Source organism: Phyllopteryx taeniolatus, chromosome 22, assembly GCF_024500385.1.
Source record: "Phyllopteryx taeniolatus isolate TA_2022b chromosome 22, UOR_Ptae_1.2, whole genome shotgun sequence".
NCBI classification, from domain to species: Eukaryota; Metazoa; Chordata; class Actinopteri; order Syngnathiformes; family Syngnathidae; genus Phyllopteryx; species Phyllopteryx taeniolatus.
In genome coordinates this window covers 5,752,693-5,767,341 of record NC_084523.1, presented here as the reverse complement: position 1 = coordinate 5,767,341, position 14,649 = coordinate 5,752,693, and the positions used below count along the sequence as shown (strand labels likewise).

Genomic DNA, 14,649 nt, shown 5'->3' with positions numbered 1-14,649 from the left:
CAAGGAGAAAATAGCACTTTTGGTTTCATGAGGAGAATTTGATTTCCTGACACTTCACCAGTTGGTTTAGTCTCACAGTTGTCCCAAATTTATTTGGATTTTTTTTGTGTCCTTCCGGGTGGCTGAAATCCTTGCCACGCTGAAAAATAATTGCTAGTTCAGCTAGCATGTTTCTTATTCCTACACATCCCTTCATGTTTGAACTGTGAAAATATACCCGCTTAAAGCCTCCACTGGCTGGAATACATCCTACCAGGTGGTCACGCGGCTTTCAACACCGCGACGAGAAGTGCTAGCCTCCAGCCTGCTCGCGAGGTAACCGGCCCGACTAGTTTTTGGTCCGATAAAAGTTTAAAAAGTATAGCCAATGCCATATTCCAAAAGGCCTACTAAAACATTCAGTAGTTGAAATTTGAGCTTTCAAAGATTGAAATATGAATTAAAATCTTAGCAAGCCTTGCAAAACAGAAACATTACTATCAGAATATGTTTCTCAACCAATGAATCAGAGAGTCCATTCCAATCTGTGTACACTGTTACTGAAATCACCAGCTTGACATTTTGGGCAAAAGGCTGATACGGACAAAACATATACGACATTATTCTGTCAAACTCATTTTGATGTTGTATTTCTTAAATACAGGTCCCCTTGAGGTTCGGAAAGAGGAACACAAAAATCCCACAGAGCCAGGTCGGGTGAGAAGGAAGGTTTCTCCAGCACAGTTCTTCTTGGCCAGAACAGTCTGATGCTCAGGGCACTATTGTGAGCAGGCCTGTGTTGTCATGGTGAAGCACCCACAACTCCTGCCTCTTCCTCACAATGAAGAAAGCAAAAAGCCGCAGGATTTCTTTGCAGACTTGCTGGTATGATCATCTGGCCAACATTCACGATTTGAATGTTGGCTGGCTCCACCCCCGAGAGTGACTGGGTTAAAGGTTGACTTGTTTTATGTAACACATTCCAGTCTTGCCTCGCTACAACTGACACCACACAGGTTCGTAGGCTGATCAACTCGACTGTTAGATACATATTCACTTTGAATTGTCCTTTTCTATCAGCTGTAAAGCAGTCACGATGTTGGACCTGATGCAAGATGAGGTGTTCATGGCTTACAGAACCTATGCACTTATTGTTATCCTGAAGATGATGATGATGTCGCCATTGACTGCTTTTTACCGCTTCAGCAGAGGGGTAGGTCAACACCAGTCGTGTATTCAACGACTGTCAAAACGTTATTTCAGTGTGTATGTTCATGCTTTAGTCCTTCGCCAATGTGGAAGATGTGGCCCATAAGTCTGCAGAGGAGAGAAAGAAACTGCTGAGGGCCCACCCAGATGTTGAGCGAGCTCGTAGGTGAGGCAAATTCTGCTGAGACTGCAGTTTAATTTGCGAAATTGCTACATCATGTATTTGTTGTCTTGTCTTTTCCAAGTAACAGTAGACAATGAGTGGCGGGTAGTGCATTTGGTACCTGGGCCTTTTGTGTGGATTTAACTTAATCCACCTCTTAATACCGCTACTGTTACATGGGCTCACAGACAGTCAGATCTTATAAAATTCTTGAGCGATCCTTGTAAAACTGCAAATTTGCTACCATATATTATTGCCAAGCATTCCCTCCTCTAATTTCTTTAAATTATATACTACCGTACTATTATACACTATGACATTTAGCGACCCTGCAGTTCTGTTACATGAAATTCTGTTAAGAGTTTTAAAAGCTCTGACTGTCTGAATGTGATTGGATGAGCGATGTGATTGGAGCAAGAAAGTGAGTGAGCAAGCTCGAGTTTGAAGGCGAAAATGTGCAGAGCGAGTTCCGCTTATCCTCACGAGGCTTGACAACTGAAAAAATATCAATGATGTCATCAATTAATAAATGTTAACCTGACTATCATCACCTTTGCGTTGACGACGAAAAACCCTGGTCGCTCAAACTTTAGTATAAAGTAGCAGTTGTTTGAAGGTTTAGAATTACTGGAACATTAATGCTAATTTTAATTAGCTGTCTATGATGTTTTGTATTATAGGTTAGCCTTAAGCTATTGGATTTTCGTGATTTGTAATGTGTGAATGGTTTGCTTGAAAATTTTGGTGTTTAAATATTCAATGTACTCCGACATGTTCCTCATTTCAGTGATTTCTGTTTTTTGTTAACCAGATGTCACCTGAATGACTTGGAGAACGTTGTTCCTTTCGTGATGGTCGGCTTATTCTACGCCCTGAGCGGACCGGAACTCCCAGCCGCACTCCTTCATTTCCGCATCTTTGCCGGTTCTCGGATCTGCCACACCATCTCCTACATTGGGGCTTTTCCTCAGCCCTGCAGGGGTCTGTCTTTTCTCGTGGGCCTGGCAGCCACCGTATCAATGGCCTACAATGTCCTCAGTAAAGTTCTCGTTCTTTGAAGATGACTGTCCCTCAACCATTTTCACCATTTGGATGAAGATAACTGAAATTCTGCTCCAACTTCTAAAGGTCCTAAGACCACCTTTACCCAGCTTAGAAGCACAATATTTTCGTGCCGGCCGTTTATTTCTAACGGGGTATTAAAGTATTCACTCGAATAATTTGGCAAATAAACATTTTTCATACAACCATTTTAATGACTATTTTTGGGTAAAAGTTCAAAAAGTATGCCAGAAGGCATACTAAAATATTCAGTAGTTCAAATTTTAACTTTCAAATCTTTCATAGCAAATGAATCATGAGCAAAAATGTCATGAAACCCTGAAAAACTGAATTACACTCAGAATACTGTATGTTTCTTAACCATTGCATCAAAGAAATCTATTCAGTCAGTGTACACTCTCACTGAATCACCAACTTGACATTTTGGGCAAAAGGCTGGACTGGACAAAAAGGTATCTGTGGGCAGCAGCCTAACCAGGGAAGTCCAGCGCTTCCATGGGGATCCAGAGACATTCCCAGGCCAGCTGTCTCTCCAATGTATCCTGGGTCGTTCTGGGGGCCTCCTACCAGTGGGACGTGCCCGGAACATCTCATCAAGGAGGTGTACAGGAGGCATCCTAACAAGGTGCCCGACCCACCTCATCTCGCTCCTCTCGATGTGGAGGAGCAGCGGCTCTACTCTGAGCCCCTCCCAGATGACGAGCTTCTCACCCAGGAACACCTCAACAGGGAGGCATCCTAACAGGATGGCCAAGCGACCTTATCTGGCTTCTCTTGATGCAGAGGAGCAGCAGCTCTACTCTAAACCTCTGCCGGATGACTGAGTGTCAACTCCACCACTTGGGGCAGGATCTCATTCTTGACTATGAGAGGGCACGCCACCCTTTTCCGACTGAAGACCATGGCCTCAGATTTGGAGGAGCTGATTCTCATCCCAACCGCTTCACACTCGGCTGCGAGCCGCTCTAGCGAGAGTTGAAGGTTACGGTTTCATGAAGCTGACAGTACCACATCATCTGCGAAAAGCAGAGACGTAATTCTGAAGCCACCAAACCGAACCCCCTCAACACCTTTACTGCGCCTGGAAATTCTGTCTGTAAAGGTTATGAACAGAATCGGTGATGATCTTGTACTCAACAAATGCACTGTACTTGATTTTAAAACAAGTTAAATCCACTGTAACATTATGCACAGATTGAACGTGAATATTCAAGTCGTAACTAAAGGTATTGTGGGGATTTTGATTAGGGTTGGGGGAGGGGCAGAGTCATTTGTGGGGAGCTGAGTTGAGAAGAGCTGCAGTTTGGGAGAGATGATCAACCTGGAGAGGTGGGGTCATATTGATTGGAAGTTGGCAGGGGAGCAGAGTCAAATCCATTGAAAAACAGGTTTAACTCGTTTGCCCAGTCCTGGTATCCAATTGTGGCTTGTCCACCCCTCTTCAGTTATTTGTCCACACCTCTCTGGCATTGTTCTGCTGAAGGCATTTTTACTGTTCTACTCTTTAAAGTTCCTCTTTATCTCTTGAGAATAAAGCTCTCTTCACATTCAGGAGAGTCTTCATTTCAGGGCTGAGTCAAAATTTATTGTTGAAAAAAACCCACTTTACTTCCCTGTGCTTTCCACACGGAAATGTATGTGATGCAGTTCATCAGACCATCAATGTCCCTTTACACTTGGTCACGGTCTTTCAGTTTTCATTGTTGGCTGGCTCCACCCTCAGAGTGACCAGGTTAAGGGTTGACCCGTTTGTTTCTAACACACTCCAGTCTTGTCTCGCTGCAACTGACAACACACAAGCAGCTAAGCTGATCAACTCAACACTTACCATACATATTTACTTTTTGCAAGTCAACCTCGACTCTAATAGCGGTCTTTATCAGCTGTCACAATGGTGCACCTGATGGAAGATGAGGTGTTCATGGCTTTCAGCACATACTCACTTATTGTTATCCTGAAGTTGATGATCATGGCGCCGATTACTGCTCATTACCGCTTCAGCAGAGGGGTAGGTCAACACCAGTCAATTCTTCAATAACTGTTAAAACAGGAAACATTATTTTAGCGTGTATGGCCATGTTTTAGGCCTTTGCCAATGAGGAAGATGTGGGCCATCGACGTACGGAGGAGAAAAAGAAGATGCTGAGAACACATCCAGATGTTGAGCGAGTTCGTAGGTGAGTGAAATTTCTGCGTAGTCTGCAATTCAATTTGCTAAATTGCTACATAATGTATTTGTCTTATCTTTGGCTTATTAAGAAAGGATATTTTGAACACCCTGTTCCAAGTAATTGTATAATAATTAGTGGCAGGCTGTGCATTTGTTACCTGGACCTTCTGTGGGGACTTACCCATCTTAAATTGACCTCTTAATACCACACCCTACTGTCAAAGGAATATTCAAGAGTAAACTAGAAAGTTCTCTTGGTGTTTTCAAGTGTTTATTACAGTAATGTAGAAAAGAATTACATGACAAAAATAAAGAAATGGCCAGTATACAGTATATTTACCAAAAGATATCGCTATTTGTTCTAACATTGGAATGTTGTACATTCATAGTCTTTTATTTTTTGGTGGTCACTTCTCACTGTTGTTCTATTTCAATAATTTACAATGACAAAAAATCCTGACAAAGCAGAAAATAACTGTTTTTGTTTCAAAGATGTCATCTAAATGACTTGGAGAACGTCATTCCCTTTGTGCTGGTGGGCTTTTTCTACGCTCTGAGCGGACCGGAACTGTCAGTCGCCCTGCTTCACTTCCGCCTCTTTGCCGGTTCTCGGATCTGCCACACCATCGTCTACCTAGCCGCTGTGCGTCAGCCCTGCAGGTTTCTGGCCTTTGTCGTGGGTGTGGCGGTCACCCTATCGATGACCTACAATGTCCTCAGTAAAGTTCTCGTTCTCTGAAGATGACAGCCACTGCCCCTTAACCATTTGTTTACTTCAGTTTGCTAAATCTCAAAATTCTGTATTGTAAAAGGTTTTGGGTGGTGATTGTTTGTATTGAATGTTGAGAATTCAAATAAAAGATTTAAAAAAATCCAACCTCATTTTGCTCACTGTCTAAGAAATTGGTGAAAGAAACCAAAGCAGTGAAATAAGTGCAAGGATGAAAGTGGGTTTGACATCCTTGGACCCCATTTACATAGAATAAACTGGTTACTTAGATATTCAAAGTAAAGTATGACTTGGGATCTGGGCCTTTACCCCCAATCTGGTCCTTCACTACCACTGCTGAGTCGGAATTTTGAGTTGTTTCTGAAGGGACTACCACTGTTGATTCAGGATCTTCCTCCACTTGATCTGGAATTCCCATACTACATCACTGAATGTCCTCAGTAAAGTTCTCGTTTGTTGAAGAAGACTGTCCCTCAACCAGTCAACCAGTACACCAGGGAGTGTAATGCCTCCCTTATGCTCTTATTTTCTTCAGAAGGCCTTATCTTGTCATACTGGGGAACTTTGAGGAGTCTTTGAGGGGCTTCATTCTCAACTCCCAGCAATACCACCTGGCTAAACGCTATATATTAAGTCTGCTCAGCTCTTGGTCAACGGAGTCAAAAATATCAACTGACTAAGCCATTTTTGGACAATCCTCAGGGCAGCTTCTTTTTGTTAGTTGACTACCCCATGACAAGGTGATAATAGTCAGTGTAATCCCGCTTGGTTTGTTGAATCTTTGTCCTGTTTGGTCAGATATAATTTGGAAAGTATTGCACCGTTTTTGATAAGCTGCAGTGAATACATGGTCTTCTGACCAACATGGCAGCTGCTTATATTAAAAATCAAGTTGCCTTGCGACCACAAACATAGTTGCTGCATTTACTACATAGTTTCTTTTAACAGAGCTAAAGAGAATTACCTTGGGCAATGAGCCACATGCTGCTAAAGACAAATACACTGTTCTCTGATCATGCAGCAATGACTGTTTACCTACAAGTGGATGTCACCATGTTGGAGCCACTTCCAGTTCAGGTGAAGTTCTATAAATTTTGGCCTTCTGTACCACTGTTTCCTGTGGATCAACAAACCATGGTATTAAATGGATGGTTACGGTTAAGACCGGGAGCAGGACCACGCCTGGAATGCACGTCAAATTTAGTTGTTTAAGGTCCAAGCGACAATAGATAAATGGATTGTCGGGTGTCTGTTTTACTGGTAGAACAGGTTTGAACACAGGTTCTTAATTGAGTGGCATGCAAACAATGTTGCTCAGTCCTCGGGGTATTCAAGGTCCTTTTCTGAAAAGATGAATTGCATAATTATACCGTCTAACATGTTGGCCTGCGGGACGTGGGTTCTTCAGTTAGCCGCTTGCGATCAAATAAAATGCAAATCGGGAGTTACAGTGTTAAGTATGGCTCTCACTTGAATAAAAAGCAGAATTATTTATTTGGAATGGCTGAGTGTTATGTAATGTTCTTACAGTACTTTGATCACTGGCAGTGAAGGGACATGTCTGGGCACCTCCCAGCGCATTCCACAACTGGTGGAAGGCTTCCAGGCAATCGTGCCTATCTGATCTTTGGACCGGTCTTTGCTTACATGTCAGTGTGGGGGGAAACAAAACACACACACCACCTTGTATTTAAATTAGTAATGATTTTTGTGCTACCTCTCTTGTCTCAGCACCAACCTTTCTGACTAGTCAGTGATGTTATTTACAAGATATTGACATATATACAGATAAACTAGCTTGAGGTGGTTACAATCTCAGAAAGCTCGCCCGAAAAAAAAAGGTCAGTGAGTTACGAAATGCACATTTACCACTGCTGAATGGTATTTACCACAGTGTCTAAATAGTAAATTACACTTTACAAGTGCAGGGGGAGCTTGGGAGCAATCAATTGTCCTTTAATGCTACTTATAAAGCCAGTCTTTCAGAAGAATATTAAAAACATCTAAAGAAATGTTATCCAGTTCTGATTTGTTGACTGTATTGTTTGCATGCTACAGATTTGTATTTTTTTACATCCACCGATATGTTCATCGACGGTTTGGAAAGATGGATTTGTGAAATTAAAAACAACGGTGGCTCCTGCAGTCTCTAAAAGTTCCTTCTGATCAATTATCGCGTGGTGTGAGATGTATTAAGACCGGAACATGGTTGGGGGCTGACAATCGTAAATGTAAAACCTGTTTTCAATATTTACGAGTGGAAATCTTTATGTCTGGTCAACACCGACTTCGTCCAAGCCACGAACTGATTGTGGCTTGAAACCACCACAATGTAGCTACCAGATAAGCTAATAATTAGCCTAGCAACTTCCATTTCTTCTTCGACTATAATTTAAAAATGATTGAAGATGTTAAAAATTGGTTTGTGTGAACCCGGCTCATGACAAAGAAATAATCCCTAGAACAAACATCCATTACAGGCAACTTCACCTGAATTGCACTAAGGTCAAGAAAATTCAAAATAAAAGTTTAGTAATGTACATTTTACGTGTGGTATATTCTGTTCTCATAAAAATACATCATAAATGATGAATTGGGCCCATGTATTTTATCAAGATGACCTTGGTAGGCAAACATTTTAAGTATTACCTGTCATACCTCAACAGGTGACCTAGATGCATTAGAATATGTATAAATCAACGTAGCAAAAAGAATAACACTTCAGTCGGACATGAAAAATGTTAATGGTCTTGGAATGACTTTCAGCATGTTTATTTAGGTGAACGGTGAGTCAAACCGCAGAATACTGAATTGTTGTGGGACAAACACAAGTCAACAGTGTCCAGAAAAAGATTAGAACACTCAACCTTCAGTGGGTGACAGAGAAACAAATCCAATTAAAATAACTAATAAACTAACTAACTAACTAACTAGGAAAATAACAAATAAAGGCATCACCGCTATACAGCAAACAAAAATATCGATTTACAAAAAAAAAAAAATCAACATTTTGCAGCAGACCACCACCCATCGGGACAACAAAAGCAGAGACAGATTAAAAAATAATTACCACATTTGCATTTAGTTGCCAGCTAATTCAGGACATATTTGTAATAATGTGCTGTCAACTGATTAAAAAAACAAAACAATTTTAAGTTCTTTATTCGCCCCCCAAAAATCAGTTTTGCATTGTGCTGCCTGTGTTTAACCACCACACATCTGCTCCAGTCTTTCACTGTGATGATTCAGAACTGTTTCTCCTTGCCACTAGAGGGAAGCATTTAAAAGTCAAACGGCTTGCTTCCTCATTAGGAATCATTTATGGACCAGGTGCAGCTCATAAAAGTGCCTCAGCTCCAGCAATTAACTTCATTAGCTTTGCTGCGAACATTCCTCTGCATATCCCCAAAATGCTGCTTTTCTTTAATTTCAAACCGGTGCAAAAACACCCTGATTGAATGTCACATATTTAACACTCGCTGCTTAATTGACATGCATGAACAGGACTCGGTTTTGGCCCCATTATCAAATGCAATTAGTCAGAATGCTAAGGCAAAAAAAATAAAAAAATAAAATAAAAAATGAGCGGACTTCTGTTGATACAGTGTGCCAGCCGCTGATATGACGAATGCCTCTCGCTGCACATGAAGGTGACTGGCGTCAATCCAGAGTGCTGAAACCCATGGGTGGGCATCGCAAATAGTGGGATGAAATTACCATGAAGGCTGCTTTGGGCGGCTGCTTGTCTGCATTGTGTCCTGTTCCTGTATAAGTAGGAGTTTTCTTTTGTTTTTTATGGGAGCTCATTTGTTCAGGACCCTTGGCCCTTCAGGGTCTCTCATTCCTCAGACAAGCCAAGCATTTCACAGCTTGGGAGAAGAGGAGGCGCCGAAATAAGCCCTGCACAGTCTTTAACTAACAACCCTGGACACACCCAGTACTTACAAATGCTCAGTATGCTGCAGTCTGTCTGCAAAACTAACTACTAACATTAAGTGTATGTACAGATCCCCACACATGCTACGTGGCCCAGTGTGAAAAAGTAATGGCCCTTTAAACCTAATAACTGGATGGGCCACCCTCAGCAATAACAACTAAAATCAAGTATTTTCTCGAACTGGCAATGAGTCTTTCACATCTCCGTAGAGATATTTTGGAGCACTCTTCCTTGTAGAATTGTTTTAATCCAGGGTTTTCGAGCATAAACAGCCTCTTTAATGTCATGCCACAACATTTCGATCGGATTCAGGTTCAGAATTTGATTTGGCCACTTCGAAAGCTTTTTTTTTTTTTTTTTAAGCCATTCAGAAGTTGACTTGCAAGTGTGTTTTGGATCGTTGTCGTGCTGCAGAACCCAAGTGCACTTCAGCTTGAAGTCACAAACTGATGGTGGAACATAATTGTAGAGAGCAGAATTCATGATTCCGTCAATCACAGCAAGTCGTCCAGGTCCTTATGAAGAAGCAGCCCCAGACCATCACACTTCCACCACAATGTTTGACTGTTGGTATGATGTTCTTTTTCTGAAATACTGTTACAATTACACCAAATGTCACGAGACAAAGCACACACACCATATGGAGCACAATATCAATGACCAGATAATGAACTAAATGAAACTTGCAGCAAATGTACTTTTTTTGGGGTGGTGGTGGGTGGTCGGCGGGTTATCACAGTCACATTCGTCAACCACATCCCTCCTTCTATGTACAGACTGGGATGAACATTTACACCAAGACATGCATTATAAATCAGCTAATTAGCACACATCCAGTTTTGATCCGGCGTGTGTCGTAAATTCTATATTTCATGTATGGCAGCCTTATTAGACTGCGTGCATTTGAAGGCGTCACATCACGATGTCTGTTCTTTTGTGTCCGTGCTTCATTAACCGTCATCCACACGCTAAGGATCTGCCTCGTGTCTTTTCTGTTCAGCTTTTTAACTGAGTTGCTGCTTAATTAGATGCAACTTCAAAGTAACGCTCCACGCGGAGATGAAGCAGGTATTTATATCTTACAGCGGCACCTTAAGGTCTTGCAAATGTGATGAGAAGATAGCCAGGACGATTTACGGGAATGGGAATCAATTGGGTATCATCAGGTGGACATTTTGAGGCCGCACAATCTTTATTTTCTTCCCTTTGCATCATGGTAAGATGTGCAGTTTAATTTTACTGAATTGGTTCGATGGTTATTGCTTTACTACAAATAATGTATTTCTTCATTTCTTTATGCCAGCGATGTATAGTGACAGGCAGAACATTTTATATGCTCTTGTAGATGGCATAAGGTCGCGTTGACAGATATAGCAATAATCACAGGCATGTATTCTTTATCCTCTGCGAAGAATGACTAATAATATTGCATCTTATTGAGGATTGACCGTCTCCAAGTATATCTGTGTGTCTGTATTATACTGCCCCCAGGTGGCCAAAGTGCACACACCAGAAGGAGCAGCACAATATCCATTTAAGAGAAGCAAAACCTGTTGAATACTTTACATTCCATTTAATTATGTCATTACTGTATATTTTTAATCGTACAATCTGATAGAGTGCTACATTATTTATAAAACATTATACTAACATGTTGTAATTAGTGTTTTGTTTTTTTAAATATTCATGATAAAACCAACAATACCTGGTTTAGCGTCCAGCATTTTAATCTACACTAAGCAAAGTTAATTTAGCGACATACCGACTTTCACAATACACAAAGCAAGCCAATGCTCATGAATACCGCTTCCATTGCACAAAATATGGAAATCTGCTTTTTCTCTGCAGTTTTCATACATACAAAAGACAGCAGAAAAATTTCCACCTTGTGCATCACCTCCCAACTTTTTCCCTCGACCTGCTCGCGAATGCATATGCACGAGTTTGAAAAGCGCAATCTGGCATTCTGTACTCCTCAATTCTATGAGTAGAGTACTGTATTGAAAAATGTAATACAATTGACCACACAAAACCTGACATATGTTGTTGTCCATTTTGCAACCTTCCAACTCTGGGAGTGGATATACAATGAATGAATGTTTGTGTTTAACTTTTTGTTGACCTTCGCATAAAATTGCTTTTATTGAAGCATCTAAATGGGCAGCGATAAGTTATACAACAACAAATGATTGTCGATTATGATCATTCTAGTCATTAGCCACTATGCTTTTGGTTACGTGAACAAAAATATAAAAAGGCAACACTTTTGTTTTTGCTTCCGTTTTTTTTATCAGCTGAACTTAAGATTTCATGTACGCAAAAAAAGCCTATTGATGGTCTAGGCTGCAAAAGGCAAAGTAAAGCTCCCGAAGCCCGAGGTAAAAGGTCAGCGGCAGGCCGTGGTGGGTGTGCGTGCGAGTGCAAGATAAATGATCGACAACTCATCAATCATGCCTTGATCCCTGACTGGTTGTTTTTCTCAGGCGCGGTGGTTGCTTGGAAATGAAATTAGATAATTGTACTCATGTATTACTCTCAGTTTTAACAAATATGACAAAAAGTGTTTATTTGGGGAAAATTGCAAACTCCAGCCTGATGTCTTACCAAGAAGTAAAAATGCCCTAAGTCAGCTGAAGTAAAACGTTGTAGTGGTGACTAAAACACCTAATCCACTTTAATTGCTTGACCCCTTTGCTGTGTAATTTCTGCACTTCTGATGCCACATTCCATATCATGCAGGCCTCTAAAATGTTCTCGTTAATAAAACTGTCCGGCCTAGCATTTGTATTTTAAAAAGTCCCACTCTCTTTATAAGAAATATCAAAAGGCCAGGCAGGTCACACAAACAAATATATATACACAGTTTAATCTCTGCTGACCCTTGCAGCCAGCTTGATATGTTTCAATCAGTGGCTGAGCATGGCTGGGGTCAGCAGATTGCTTATGCTGATCCCAGTGATTGGAGTGTAGGTGATTACCATAAGCAATTCAAATTTTATTGATTTAACCTCTTGAGTGCAGTAATTGAAAAGCGAGGTCTCTCGTTTCCACTCCGTTTCCAAGATGCCCCCCCCCCCGCCACACAACTCTCTTTCCAAGTATTTTTCCAGTTCACTGTTCATCCCGTCTTTTCTTCATCCTTTTGTTCCTCGACTCAAACTGTCAAGTCCGAGGAAGCTTTGGAAGCACCAGTAACCGATCAATCGACATCCTGCCTTGGTAACAATGGCACAGTTCAATTAACAACACGCCGTGGATAATTTACAGTCTCGCCGTCATTGTGGGGTGGCAGAGGTCGCATGGCATGGCCGTGTTTTCTTCCTTTCATAAGAATAATTTTCTGATAATTCTTCCCTTGAATAGACCATCATTACTAATCACCATCGCTAACACAAAAGCCCAATTTCTTACTTAATTACAATTTTTATTTTAGATAACAAGGACAGCCTAATTGTAAATTACTGAGCGGAATTGACCAAAAATGATATTGGCGTTTGTTCATTAAAATATTCCCGAATGTGCTTGGTATCTTCTTCATTATACCGAGCCATTATGGAGGACCAGATTCCGCCGTCAGATCAATTAATAAAATGTAGAAAACTCCACCTGGGAGAGACACTTGTGCGTTCTCCATTTTTCATCAAGCGCCAGCCATTCCTCACAGGGCATCACAATTTCTTGTTTTAATATTTTAGTGCTCTAACTTAAGCTTCCGAATTCTCTCCAGGTAGAACCACTAGATCATTTTGACAATTCAAAGTACTGAAACCTTTGGAGTAAAGCGATTTTTATTAAAATCTATTAACATAATTTATGCTTGTCAGGTGCCCATATTTCACCCTCTGGTCCCCTCAGATGGGGGAAACCAAGTCGCTCGGACGTGTTTGACACCTTAGTGATGATAATGGCGGGAGAGTGGTTGCACAATATCCGGGGACATCGCTCACTTCCTGTTTCAGCAGGATGTAAACCACAGGAAGTGACAGAAATGGCAAATTTGATGTCTTGAATTCCATCCAACACAAGTAATTGAAGCCTCGCGTACAATTTATGACTTGCTCGAAATCCAGTAAAATAGGCATCAGTGGGAAGCATTATGAAGTAAACTCCAACCATTCCTCTCAGACACACGTTTAGAGTTAATGAGTTCTGTGGGAGAATAATCAATAACCTGGAGCGTGGCTAATTAACTGCTAATCATCTGGACCCATTTTGTTGAGGCACAAATGTGGCCATTATAAGTAGCCATGTTAATAATAGATAAATCTGACAGTTTTTTATTTGCGAAATAAAAGCAAGCTTATCGGCTGACAGGTCCAAAATTGCTCCAGGGAATAAGTGTTTACCCTTCAAAAAGATCCCCGCACGAATCCAAGATGGTTTTGTTTAGTGATTGTTTGAAGTAACTGCGGTATTTAGAACACATTTTCACATGAATTTGTCATTCTTCATTGAGACCGAAGAGAGCGAACATTCCTTCTGCTCCAAGAGAATGCAGATTGGTTTAGCGCAAGGTTATTTCCAATTGATTGAAGAGTAGACTACCATGCACATCTTGTTGAAGAAAAACAAGCGAAGACATCCTTTCCGTCACTAAAAAGTACAAAAGCGGTAAAAACAGAAGAAAAGTATCTCGCCAGGATCGTATAGGATTGAGGATGTCATATGTCTTCGGCGACAAACTAACAAACTTTTTGTAAAAAGAAAATTTCAGATACAAACTGAGATTCAGGCAGCCGCTGCCTGTGGCTAAAAAGCGAAGCGTGGTTGCACGAGTGTAGTCAATGAGTGGGCCGATAATTGCCTACACCGCACTTGCACCTTTATTCTTGCCCGTTTCCTTTCCTTGTAATATTATAGTAGCTGCAGCAGCCAGGAGAATCTGCTTTGTCCTTGATAATCACGCCATGTTCCTGGTTCAATAATAATAATACAAAAAAATAAAATAAAACACAGGACAGTATATGTGGTGTCAAAATGTTCTTTCCTGATAAGACCAGTCGCAGCGAGAGTTTGTGTGCGAGGGTCAATCGCCAGGTGTGCGGGTGTGAGTCGCCGACTGCAATTTGTTTGCAATTTTCCAGGTAAGTGGTGTTCAGCTGCATCCAATCCAGATGTGTAAAGAAAGCGGTATGGCAACACCACATGAACAAACTACATCGTTGAGCCACTTATGCCGGTCCTCCAATCGGACCGACGAGCAACCGATAGCAAAATTTAACTCCCCCGTATATCCCCCTTAGCACACTTTGCATGACCAAATACTCGGGGGGGGGGGGAAAAGAACTGACTTTTGCCAACGAATGGCAAATGTGTCAAGCCGACTGCAGTGGAAAAGGGGCTTTGCATTGTGTATTAACAAAGCACGAGGCAGTAGAATGGTGATCAGAGTATTATAA

General features: G+C 41.2%; 2 protein-coding genes across 2 annotated transcripts; both read left to right on the top strand.

Moving 5' to 3' along the window:
• Positions 1 to 848: 848 nt before the first annotated feature.
• LOC133472080 (microsomal glutathione S-transferase 1-like) lies at positions 849 to 2,601 on the top strand. Its single transcript, XM_061762424.1, has 4 exons — positions 849 to 995; positions 1,060 to 1,192; positions 1,263 to 1,354; positions 2,163 to 2,601. Exons 2-4 carry the CDS (start codon positions 1,076 to 1,078, stop codon positions 2,407 to 2,409), a joined length of 456 nt encoding a protein of 151 aa, XP_061618408.1. The 5' UTR covers positions 849 to 995; positions 1,060 to 1,075; the 3' UTR covers positions 2,410 to 2,601.
• Positions 2,602 to 2,787: 186 nt separating this feature from the next.
• LOC133472081 (microsomal glutathione S-transferase 1-like) lies at positions 2,788 to 5,459 on the top strand. Its single transcript, XM_061762426.1, has 3 exons — positions 2,788 to 4,421; positions 4,499 to 4,590; positions 5,076 to 5,459. The coding sequence occupies exons 1-3, from the start codon at positions 4,305 to 4,307 to the stop codon at positions 5,320 to 5,322; spliced, it is 456 nt and encodes a 151-aa protein (XP_061618410.1). The 5' UTR covers positions 2,788 to 4,304; the 3' UTR covers positions 5,323 to 5,459.
• The last annotated feature ends 9,190 nt before the right edge of the window (positions 5,460 to 14,649 follow it).

What these genes read in the sequence shown, in the direction of transcription:
- LOC133472080 (XM_061762424.1), top strand. Translation starts at nt 1,076, where the DNA reads ATGTTGGACCTGATGCAAGATGAGGTGTTCATGGCTTACAGAACCTAT. An exon ending in TTTACCGCTTCAGCAGAGGG is followed by an intron (nt 1,193 to 1,262) that starts GTAGGTCAACAC and finishes TTCATGCTTTAG; the next exon opens with TCCTTCGCCAATGTGGAAGA. An exon ending in GATGTTGAGCGAGCTCGTAG is followed by an intron (nt 1,355 to 2,162) that starts GTGAGGCAAATT and finishes TTTGTTAACCAG; the next exon opens with ATGTCACCTGAATGACTTGG.
- LOC133472081 (XM_061762426.1), top strand. Translation starts at nt 4,305, where the DNA reads ATGGTGCACCTGATGGAAGATGAGGTGTTCATGGCTTTCAGCACATAC. An exon ending in ATTACCGCTTCAGCAGAGGG is followed by an intron (nt 4,422 to 4,498) that starts GTAGGTCAACAC and finishes GCCATGTTTTAG; the next exon opens with GCCTTTGCCAATGAGGAAGA. An exon ending in GATGTTGAGCGAGTTCGTAG is followed by an intron (nt 4,591 to 5,075) that starts GTGAGTGAAATT and finishes TTTGTTTCAAAG; the next exon opens with ATGTCATCTAAATGACTTGG.